Source organism: Xenopus laevis, chromosome 3L, assembly GCF_017654675.1.
Source record: "Xenopus laevis strain J_2021 chromosome 3L, Xenopus_laevis_v10.1, whole genome shotgun sequence".
Lineage (NCBI taxonomy): Eukaryota > Metazoa > Chordata > Amphibia > Anura > Pipidae > Xenopus > Xenopus laevis.
Genome location: NC_054375.1, coordinates 16,040,436 through 16,052,685, shown reverse-complemented (window position 1 = coordinate 16,052,685; position 12,250 = coordinate 16,040,436). Strand labels below are relative to the sequence as shown.

General features: G+C 40.8%; 2 protein-coding genes and 1 pseudogene across 2 annotated transcripts; all 3 read right to left on the bottom strand.

Moving 5' to 3' along the window:
* Nucleotides 1-1,261: 1,261 nt before the first annotated feature.
* Nucleotides 1,262-2,717, bottom strand: LOC121401395 (histone-lysine N-methyltransferase set-1-like). The gene is made up of 2 exons (XM_041585998.1): nt 2,513-2,717; nt 1,262-2,420 (listed from the first exon to the last, which is right to left on the bottom strand). The coding sequence occupies exons 1-2, from the start codon at nt 2,526-2,528 to the stop codon at nt 1,789-1,791; spliced, it is 648 nt and encodes a 215-aa protein (XP_041441932.1). The 5' UTR covers nt 2,529-2,717; the 3' UTR covers nt 1,262-1,788.
* A 64-nt stretch (nt 2,718-2,781) lies between these two features.
* LOC121401391 lies at nt 2,782-6,777 on the bottom strand. Its single transcript, XM_041585994.1, is given in 5 exon segments — nt 2,782-3,279; nt 3,995-4,040; nt 4,043-4,253; nt 4,336-4,525; nt 5,292-6,777. Coding segments are annotated over 5 exon segments (870 nt in total). The 5' UTR covers nt 5,504-6,777; the 3' UTR covers nt 2,782-3,068.
* A 64-nt stretch (nt 6,778-6,841) lies between these two features.
* Nucleotides 6,842-12,214, bottom strand: LOC121401389 (annotated as a pseudogene).
* Between the last annotated feature and the right edge of the window lie 36 nt (nt 12,215-12,250).

Sequence of the window (12,250 nt, the reverse complement as noted above, 5' to 3'; positions counted from 1 at the left end):
ATATCTCAGCAACCACAACAGATAGAAAGATGAAAATTACTCTAGTGATAAAGCATATCATGATGTGCCACCATACCAATTTTGGGGGCATTGCAGCCTACGGTCTGGTCACCATTTTGTTTTAAATTCTGAACCCCAAAACCGGGAACCGCAAAATCAAAGCAGCCCCAAAATTGTAAGGTATGCTGCTGGAGGACCAGTCTTCTTTCCCTGAAAATTTGGTGATGCTTACTCAAAAGGATCACAGTTAACAGGCTCTCAAACTTTCACATTGATCTCATTCTGAACTTTTGAGAAGTCACTAGCTGGTGTCACTGATGGTAACAACTAGTGACTTCTCTACAATACAAGTCAATGGGGTTTATAATTGGGGATATAGAAAGCACATATCTCTGCAACCTTAACAGATAGGAATAAGAAAATTTCCAGAGTGATAAAGCCCATCACAAGGTGCCACCATGCCAATTTTGGGGGCATTGCAGCCTACGGTCTGTAGCCATTTTGTTTTAAAGTCGGAACCCCAAAACCGGGAACTCCAAAATCAAAGGAGCCCAGAAATAGGTGGGAATGCTGCTGTAGCTCCAGTCTTCTTTCCCTATCAATTTGGCACTGCTATCTAATAGGGTTATGGAATTAAGTGTTCATAAATCCTCAAATTATAATCCAGGTTTCATAGCAATAACTCGGGAATGCAAACAGTCAGGGTCATGAAAATTGCCACAGTGATAAAGCCCATCATAAGGTGCCACCATCCCATTTTTGGGTGCATTGCATCCTACGGTCTGGTCGCTTTTTTGTTTTAAATTCTGAACACCAAAACCGGGAACCCCAAAATCAAAGCAGCCCCAAAATTGTAAGGTATGCTGCTGGACGTCCAGTCTTCTTTCCCTGAAAATTTGGTGATGCTTACTCAAAAAAATCATGGTGAACAGGCTCTTTAACAGCTGGTGCCACTGATGGAAACAACTAGTGACTTCTCTACAATACAAGTCAATGGGGTTTATAATTGGGGATTTGAAAGCACATATCTCTGCAACCTTAACAGATAGGAATAAGAAAATTTCCAAAGTGATAAAGCCCGTAACAAGGTGCCACCATACCAATTTTGGGGGCCGTGCAACCTACTGTCTGGCCGCCATTTTGTTTTAAAATCTGAACCCCAAAACTGGGAACCCCAAAATCAAAGCAGCCCTGAAATGGGTGGGAATGCTGATGGAGCTTCTTTCCCTATCAATTTGGCACTGCTATCTAATAGGGTGCTTTGATTTTGGGGTTCCAAAACCGGGAAAACAAGTCAATGTGGATTATAGTTGGGGATTAGAGAGCATAGATATCAATTACACATAATACCCAAAAACTTAAAAATAGAATCAAAATTTTTTAAACAAAAATGAAACTGTAAACATATTTATTTTAGCAACAAATAAACAATGCAGTTTTAAAATTTCACTATATAGATGAGTTTTTAATTAGTTATGGAACTCATGGATGGAAGTATTAAGTCTGTTTAGAGTCTTGATTGATGTGCCAACAAGTGTAGAGACTAGCATGTCAAAGTGTCACGGTCGGCACCCTAAACCAGAACAGATGCTCCTGGTCTCGGCTTCACCAGTAGTGTGACCGCCTTTGGCTTCGGGAGGAGCGCTCAGCTTACTCAGATGCCACCTGGACTTAACGAGAGGAACAGGGCGAGGAGTTCTGGCAGCAAAGGGGCACGACTGTTGTTTAAGTCATAAGAGTTATTTTCCTCACATCAAGTTTGATCACATGTACAAAGTTTGAGGGTATCTACTCATCAATCCATGGTAGATCTGCCCCCTCCCCAGAAAAGGACTTCTGTGTGACTCCATAATCAAACAGCAATTCTGTTCCAGCATCAATGGCCTTGTTTGCCGAAAACAAAATGTGCGGCCTTGTGTCATCCGGGAAATATTTTACCATAGGTTTAAGGTTTGGCCTTTTACGAGAGTGATTAATTTTTCTCCCGTAAGTTGTCGGTAGCTCACTGTGACAGGAGCAAGGGACATTTTGGGCATCGATACAGAGTCTTTTATTCCCTCTGTCCAAGAAGAAATATAAGTATCCCATTTCATTCTGTTCCACCGACCTCATCAGCCGTTCCCCTTCCTTTGCTGAAATGACCGGCCCATGGTAGTCACAAATGTAGTCTCCTTTTTTAAAGTCCTGGAGAGTTACTACTTTCTGTCCTTTGACAGGATCATCCACAACAGCTAATCCTGGCCACTGTTGAGTCTTGACAAAACTTTGTATTTTTCTTTCAATGGCATCAGGTTTTGGCTTTTCGCTGGCCTCCCAGTACAGCAGGATGTCTTCCACAGTTGGGGCATGCTTAAGCCACCCTTGCCGCTTCAGGTAGCTCTGGACTTGGCTGGGGGTTGGCTTTTCATGCTTGTAATGTGCTGGAATAAAATTAAACAAAAAAGGTTTGTACCGTTGCAAAAAAAAAAAAAAAAACGTAGAAAATGACACAAGACGCTTGAATGAATCTTACCAATGATGACATCCATACGGATCTGTTTCTGTCGCCTCCTCCATCTGTCGTAGCAGTATCTCCCGTGTAATTCTGAAACTGCCTGGCATTCTTTCAGTCTTGGGCCATCGGTGTCAGGCTCCACTGGATATATTTCCTCCAGGTTCTTGTATGCTTATTCTTTTTCTGATTGGTGTGCCGAATGCTCATCCGAATGCTCACCCTCTCTGGAAAAAAACAAGTTTATGTTATAAAAGAATTATATTATATACATACGGAGTAACATACATCACAATAAATAGGGAGTTGCATACATCACAATAAACACTGGTACAGAAGGTGAGTTAGGCTCTGTGCAGAAAGAGCTTACAATCTAAAGGGAAGGGAATGATACACAAGGTGTGGGAGAGGGCAAGATTAGAGTTAAGTGGGTGAGAGATGTGGTAGTGTATGTGGTATTGCATTGGGTAGTTAATAGTGAAGGTAGTGCATTTTAAGGGAATTCTTGAAAGCAGAAAGCTTGGGAGAAATTCGGACAGACTACTGCCAATGATGATGCTCACTCCATTAGCTAAACTTACCTTGAGTGTGAGGGTTCGACCCATGTCCTCTGCAGCTCACTCACTCTGATGGCAGCACGTATATAGTCGTTAATGCTGCTCTCATCCCGACTTGAATCTGCCTTCAGATATCTTTTAATGAGATCCTGGTCCCTCAAGTTGCTGTCACTGATGACTTTTGTAAAAATGTCCAGTGTTTCCTGCCCGCTGGCCAAACAAGCATCAAACCTACAGGGTAAAGAACATATTAGCGTGGTGCACTGGTAGACCATAATAATGTTATCACATGATAATAGTTACATAGTTACATAGTTACATTGGGTTGAAAAAAGACAAAGTCCATCAAGTTCAATCCCTCCAAATGAAAACCCAGCATCCATACACACCCCTCTATACTTTCACATAAATTATATATACCCATACCTATACTAACTATAGAGTTTAGTATCACAATAGCCTTTGATAATATGTCTATCCAAGAAATAATCCAAGCCTTAAAGGCATTAACAGAATCAGCCATCACAACATCACCCGGCAGTGCATTCCACAATCTCACTGTCCTGACTGTGAAGAACCCCCACGTTGCTTCAAATGAAAGTTATTTTCTTCTAGTTTAAAGGGGTGCCCTCTGGTACGGTGATCCACTTTATGGGTAAAAAGGTCTCCTGCTATTTGTCTATAGTGTCCTCTAATGTATTTGTAAAGTGTAATCATGTCCCCTCGCAAGCGCCTTTTTTCCAGAGAAAACAACCCCAACCTTGACAGTCTACCCTCATAATTTAAATCTTCCATCCCTCTAACCAGTTTAGTTGCACGTCTCTGTACTGTATCCAGCTCATTTATATCCCTCTTAAGGACTGGATTCCAAAACTGCACTGCATACTCCAGGTGAGGCCTCACCAGGGACATGAAAGACTATATTGACAGAAGAAAAATAACTTACCTTTCTTGAAATCTGCGGACATCGGATGTTGGGTTCTTGATTTTTGTCCTTTACTGGAGACAAAAAAATATTAGTTTTCTCCTTTCAAGCTTCTCTTGATAAAAATTGGTCGTACTCTTCTGAAGAAGGTGTCAAACCACATCTCTTCTGCTTCTTGAAGGACTACGATATGCTCTCTTTCAGCCTTCACCTTTATGACAGCTGCTACGCTGCCTGTAGCGTGTCCCTGGTAACGTGTCCTTTCCAGCCACTGTTGAACCTGTTGAAGAAAATGTGTTTAAACCAATTTGTTCAAACCAGTATAACTCTGCACTAGTGTAAGTAACTTTTGAAGTACTTACAGTCATGTTCAGAAGGACACTTGGCTTCTGTAGGTGCTGCAAAGTCAAGAGAGCCTCTAAGTAGAAGAGCACCAATGTCATGTCCCTCTCTTCTAAATCAGTCTTGACATTGGCCCGATCAATTACTGCCACAAAATATGGGTGTGCGTTGGTCAGAACTTCCTGGCACTCCTTTGGATTTGTCGCCTTTCTGTAAAAAGAGAAATACCAAAGTTAAATTTAGTAAACAGGTTTACTATCTACCTGTTTGGTAATTTCCTATACCATAACACCTCATGGTGTGGAGTGGACCTGAAGATGATTTGAAGGGATTCTTAAACTATGTTAATGATAATCCATATAACATAAGATTTACTATGCAACATCATACAAAGAGTATTGATTTTCTGGATTTAACTTTTTATGTGGAAAAATATGTGATTATGTCAAAATTATATAGGAAAGAAGTAGCAGGAAATACTATCTTACGGAAGGACTCAATTCCATATGCCCAACTGGTGAGAATATATATATAGTTTTGGAAATGCTTTAGAAATGTTCTGAATCCAAGCCACTGTTGGAGAATAGAAGGGAGATGTGATAAATTGTAGTTAAGACAGTGGCCCTGGAATCTGTGTGAATCAAACTACCTAAACTGGAATCGAGTCATTATAAATAGAAACCCAGTAATCAGTATAAATTAGATCTGTAAGTATTTAAGGGACAGGATTAGCACTATGCCACACCTCCTCTGATGAAGCGCACAGCTGCGCGAAATGCGTCAGGAGGGTGTGGCCTCACATAAGGTAGGCAAGCTGGGGGGCAGACACTGCACTGCACTGTGGTATATTGAATTGTATTTTGATATGTATTTTGATATGTGATTTGTGAAATTTAAAGCACTTATGTTTAAATGAGTACCTGCACATGTTTCATTAATTAGATATACCATAACACCTACAGTTAATGAGACTCACCTTCCCACAGATTTTTCCTTGTATGTTGTCCTCTGGACCTCCATCATACGTTTCAAGAATGACTCAATCGACCCACGCAGAGATGAATCCTCTTCCAACAGTTGAGGATCTGAGGTGACGTAACTTATAAATTTCTTGACTGCACCGATGTAGTTACGTAATGTCGCCTTGCTGGCTGCCGAAGCTCCAATTTCTTTAAAGCTCTTCTGCATGCTCCTCTCAATGTTGTGTATGCAGCTAACCGAAGCTTCGTTTGGGTTGACAAAATACAGCCACCTTGAAACATTTTGAACCTGAAAGCAGAAGGTTATAACAAGGTTATTTATCTTTAAATATGTAATTTAAAGTTAAAATCAGTAACACCATTTCAGTATTAAATGACATGTCAAACCCTTTTCACAAAAATGTAATCAATGAACAGCGTCTCTGAAATCTTTAGATAACTGCCACTCTGGTTGTTAAAAGGTTAACAGTAAGGCTGCAGTATCCCCTTAATCAGCTACAAATCCTTCTACTACATTAAACTACTCTGCCCCCCCCTCAGGAATTTTCTTTGGCTCTTGGCTCAGAGAGCATGCTCAGATCCTTTCAGCTCAGATTACATAACACACCCTCCAGACTAACAGCCAATGAAGAGAGAGCATCACTGGTTCCCACAGAAATTACAGTGCTCAAACCCAGCAGAACTTTTTTTTTTTTTTTATCAAAGTATGTTGTGCCTGTGTAAACCTGCATTCTGCATTACATGTCTTATTTCAGATGATAATGTATCAGAGGGAAAATGGCCGCCAGGTGAAAGCTGCTATTTGTTTTAGGAAAATGTGATGGCGCTGGCAAATAGAGGGGGTATGTGCAGTACAAATGATGCAGTTTGGGTGCCGAAGATATGCCCAACTTATATACAGGGTAGGAAAATGTAGGCCTTACATGCCCTTTTAACAGTACCTCGTGTTTGATTCCGGATTTTGCATATTTTTTCTCCAGGTACCTTCTGAACCCTACATAACAATGGCAACTGGCTTCAAAGGCCTAACCTTTGAAGGTGGCCAGTAGACAAGTTCTGAAGTACTGAATTAATCCCCCTGGTACCTGCATATGGATCAGCAATGGTGTGAAAGAATATTAAGATGTAGTAGATGGTTAAACACAATGGCAACTGGAATCTAGTGTGAAGGTGGCCAGCAGACAGAGCATGTTGATTGTACAGACATGACAAACTCTGAATGAAACACACTCATATCTTTAAAAGTGGGGGCCGTGCAACCTACTGTCTGGCCGCCATTTTGTTTTAAAATCTGAACCCCAAAACTGGGAACCCCAAAATCAAAGCAGCCCTGAAATGGGTGGGAATGCTGATGGAGCTTGCGTCTTCTTTCCCTATCAATTTGGCACTGCTATCTAATAGGGTGCTTTGATTTTGGGGTTCCAAAACCGGGAAAACAAGTCAATGTGGATTATAGTTGGGGATTAGAGAGCATAGATATCAATTACACATAATACCCAAAACTTAAACATAGAATCAAAATTTTTTAAACAAAAATGAAACTGTAAACATATTTATTTTAGCAACAAATAAACAATGCAGTTTTAAAATTTCACTATATAGATGAGTTTTTAATTAGTTATGGAACTCATGGATGGAAGTATTAAGTCTGTTTAGAGTCTTGATTGATGTGCCAACAAGTGTAGAGACTAGCATGTCAAAGTGTCACGGTCGGCACCCTAAACCAGAACAGATGCTCCTGGTCTCGGCTTCACCAGTAGTGTGACCGCCTTTGGCTTCGGGAGGAGCGCTCAGCTTACTCAGATGCCACCTGGACTTAACGAGAGGAACAGGGCGAGGAGTTCTGGCAGCAAAGGGGCACGACTGTTGTTTAAGTCATAAGAGTTATTTTCCTCACATCAAGTTTGATCACATGTACAAAGTTTGAGGGTATCTACTCATCAATCCATGGTAGATCTGCCCCCTCCCCAGAAAAGGACTTCCGTGTGACTCCATAATCAAACAGCAATTCTGTTCCAGCATCAATGGCCTTGTTTGCCGAAAACAAAATGTGCGGCCTTGTGTCATCCGGGAAATATTTTACCATAGGTTTAAGGTTTGGCCTTTTACGAGAGTGATTAATTTTTCTCCCGTAAGTTGTCGGTAGCTCACTGTGACAGGAGCAAGGGACATTTTGGGCATCGATACAGAGTCTTTTATTCCCTCTGTCCAAGAAGAAATATAAGTATCCCATTTCATTCTGTTCCACCGACCTCATCAGCCGTTCCCCTTCCTTTGCTGAAATGACCGGCCCATGGTAGTCACAAATGTAGTCTCCTTTTTTAAAGTCCTGGAGAGTTACTACTTTCTGTCCTTTGACAGGATCATCCACAACAGCTAATCCTGGCCACTGTTGAGTCTTGACAAAACTTTGTATTTTTCTTTCAATGGCATCAGGTTTTGGCTTTTCGCTGGCCTCCCAGTACAGCAGGATGTCTTCCACAGTTGGGGCATGCTTAAGCCACCCTTGCCGCTTCAGGTAGCTCTGGACTTGGCTGGGGGTTGGCTTTTCATGCTTGTAATGTGCTGCAATAAAATTAAACAAAAAAGGTTTGTACCGTTGCAAAAAAAAAAAAAAAAACGTAGAAAATGACACAAAGACGCTTGAATGAATCTTACCAATGATGACATCCATACGGATCTGTTTCTGTCGCCTCCTCCATCTGTCGTAGCAGTATCTCCCGTGTAATTCTGAAACTGCCTGGCATTCTTTCAGTCTTGGGCCATCGGTGTCAGGCTCCACTGGATATATTTCCTCCAGGTTCTTGTATGCTTATTCTTTTTCTGATTGGTGTGCCGAATGCTCACCCTCTCTGGAAAAAAACAAGTTTATGTTATAAAAGAATTATATTATATACATACGGAGTAACATACATCACAATAAATAGGGAGTTGCATACATCACAATAAACACTGGTACAGAAGGTGAGTTAGGCTCTGTGCAGAAAGAGCTTACAATCTAAAGGGAAGGGAATGATACACAAGGTGTGGGAGAGGGCAAGATTAGAGTTAAGTGGGTGAGAGATGTGGTAGTGTATGTGGTATTGCATTGGGTAGTTAATAGTGAAGGTAGTGCATTTTAAGGGAATTCTTGAAAGCAGAAAGCTTGGGAGAAATTCGGACAGACTACTGCCAATGATGATGCTCACTCCATTAGCTAAACTTACCTTGAGTGTGAGGGTTCGACCCATGTCCTCTGCAGCTCACTCACTCTGATGGCAGCACGTATATAGTCGTTAATGCTGCTCTCATCCCGACTTGAATCTGCCTTCAGATATCTTTTAATGAGATCCTGGTCCCTCAAGTTGCTGTCACTGATGACTTTTGTAAAAATGTCCAGTGTTTCCTGCCCGCTGGCCAAACAAGCATCAAACCTACAGGGTAAAGAACATATTAGCGTGGTGCACTGGTAGACCATAATAATGTTATCACATGATAATAGTTACATAGTTACATTGGGTTGAAAAAAGACAAAGTCCATCAAGTTCAATCCCTCCAAATGAAAACCCAGCATCCATACACACCCCTCTATACTTTCACATAAATTATATATACCCATACCTATACTAACTATAGAGTTTAGTATCACAATAGCCTTTGATAATATGTCTATCCAAGAAATAATCCAAGCCTTAAAGGCATTAACAGAATCAGCCATCACAACATCACCCGGCAGTGCATTCCACAATCTCACTGTCCTGACTGTGAAGAACCCCCACGTTGCTTCAAATGAAAGTTATTTTCTTCTAGTTTAAAGGGGTGCCCTCTGGTACGGTGATCCACTTTATGGGTAAAAAGGTCTCCTGCTATTTGTCTATAGTGTCCTCTAATGTATTTGTAAAGTGTAATCATGTCCCCTCGCAAGCGCCTTTTTTCCAGAGAAAACAACCCCAACCTTGACAGTCTACCCTCATAATTTAAATCTTCCATCCCTCTAACCAGTTTAGTTGCACGTCTCTGTACTGTATCCAGCTCATTTATATCCCTCTTAAGGACTGGATTCCAAAACTGCACTGCATACTCCAGGTGAGGCCTCACCAGGGACATGAAAGACTATATTGACAGAAGAAAAATAACTTACCTTTCTTGAAATCTGCGGACATCGGATGTTGGGTTCTTGATTTTTTGTCCTTTACTGGAGACAAAAAAATATTAGTTTTCTCCTTTCAAGCTTCTCTTGATAAAAATTGGTCGTACTCTTCTGAAGAAGGTGTCAAACCACATCTCTTCTGCTTCTTGAAGGACTACGATATGCTCTCTTTCAGCCTTCACCTTTATGACAGCTGCTACGCTGCCTGTAGCGTGTCCCTGGTAACGTGTCCTTTCCAGCCACTGTTGAACCTGTTGAAGAAAATGTGTTTAAACCAATTTGTTCAAACCAGTATAACTCTGCACTAGTGTAAGTAACTTTTGAAGTACTTACAGTCATGTTCAGAAGGACACTTGGCTTCTGTAGGTGCTGCAAAGTCAAGAGAGCCTCTAAGTAGAAGAGCACCAATGTCATGTCCCTCTCTTCTAAATCAGTCTTGACATTGGCCCGATCAATTACTGCCACAAAATATGGGTGTGCGTTGGTCAGAACTTCCTGGCACTCCTTTGGATTTGTCGCCTTTCTGTAAAAAGAGAAATACCAAAGTTAAATTTAGTAAACAGGTTTACTATCTACCTGTTTGGTAATTTCCTATACCATAACACCTCATGGTGTGGAGTGGACCTGAAGATGATTTGAAGGGATTCTTAAACTATGTTAATGATAATCCATATAACATAAGATTTACTATGCAACATCATACAAAGAGTATTGATTTTCTGGATTTAACTTTTTATGTGGAAAAATATGTGATTATGTCAAAATTATATAGGAAAGAAGTAGCAGGAAATACTATCTTACGGAAGGACTCAATTCCATATGCCCAACTGGTGAGAATATATATATAGTTTTGGAAATGCTTTAGAAATGTTCTGAATCCAAGCCACTGTTGGAGAATAGAAGGGAGATGTGATAAATTGTAGTTAAGACAGTGGCCCTGGAATCTGTGTGAATCAAACTACCTAAACTGGAATCGAGTCATTATAAATAGAAACCCAGTAATCAGTATAAATTAGATCTGTAAGTATTTAAGGGACAGGATTAGCACTATGCCACACCTCCTCTGATGAAGCGCACAGCTGCGCGAAATGCGTCAGGAGGGTGTGGCCTCACATAAGGTAGGCAAGCTGGGGGGCAGACACTGCACTGCACTGTGGTATATTGAATTGTATTTTGATATGTATTTTGATATGTGATTTGTGAAATTTAAAGCACTTATGTTTAAATGAGTACCTGCACATGTTTCATTAATTAGATATACCATAACACCTACAGTTAATGAGACTCACCTTCCCACAGATTTTTCCTTGTATGTTGTCCTCTGGACCTCCATCATACGTTTCAAGAATGACTCAATCGACCCACGCAGAGATGAATCCTCTTCCAACAGTTGAGGATCTGAGGTGACGTAACTTATAAATTTCTTGACTGCACCGATGTAGTTACGTAATGTCGCCTTGCTGGCTGCCGAAGCTCCAATTTCTTTAAAGCTCTTCTGCATGCTCCTCTCAATGTTGTGTATGCAGCTAACCGAAGCTTCGTTTGGGTTGACAAAATACAGCCACCTTGAAACATTTTGAACCTGAAAGCAGAAGGTTATAACAAGGTTATTTATCTTTAAATATGTAATTTAAAGTTAAAATCAGTAACACCATTTCAGTATTAAATGACATGTCAAACCCTTTTCACAAAAATGTAATCAATGAACAGCGTCTCTGAAATCTTTAGATAACTGCCACTCTGGTTGTTAAAAGGTTAACAGTAAGGCTGCAGTATCCCCTTAATCAGCTACAAATCCTTCTACTACATTAAACTACTCTGCCCCCCCCTCAGGAATTTTCTTTGGCTCTTGGCTCAGAGAGCATGCTCAGATCCTTTCAGCTCAGATTACATAACACACCCTCCAGACTAACAGCCAATGAAGAGAGAGCATCACTGGTTCCCACAGAAATTACAGTGCTCAAACCCAGCAGAACTTTTTTTTTTTTTTTATCAAAGTATGTTGTGCCTGTGTAAACCTGCATTCTGCATTACATGTCTTATTTCAGATGATAATGTATCAGAGGGAAAATGGCCGCCAGGTGAAAGCTGCTATTTGTTTTAGGAAAATGTGATGGCGCTGGCAAATAGAGGGGGTATGTGCAGTACAAATGATGCAGTTTGGGTGCCGAAGATATGCCCAACTTATATACAGGGTAGGAAAATGTAGGCCTTACATGCCCTTTTAACAGTACCTCGTGTTTGATTCCGGATTTTGCATATTTTTTCTCCAGGTACCTTCTGAACCCTACATAACAATGGCAACTGGCTTCAAAGGCCTAACCTTTGAAGGTGGCCAGTAGACAAGTTCTGAAGTACTGAATTAATCCCCCTGGTACCTGCATATGGATCAGCAATGGTGTGAAAGAATATTAAGATGTAGTAGATGGTTAAACACAATGGCAACTGGAATCTAGTGTGAAGGTGGCCAGCAGACAGAGCATGTTGATTGTACAGACATGACAAACTCTGAATGAAACACACTCATATCTTTAAAAGTGGGGGCCGTGCAACCTACTGTCTGGCCGCCATTTTGTTTTAAAATCTGAACCCCAAAACTGGGAACCCCAAAATCAAAGCAGCCCTGAAATGGGTGGGAATGCTGATGGAGCTTGCGTCTTCTTTCCCTATCAATTTGGCACTGCTATCTAATAGGGTGCTTTGATTTTGGGGTTCCAAAACCGGGAAAACAAGTCAATGTGGATTATAGTTGGGGATTAGAGAGCATAGATATCAATTACACATAATACCCAAAAACTTAAACATAGAATCAAAATTTTTTAAACA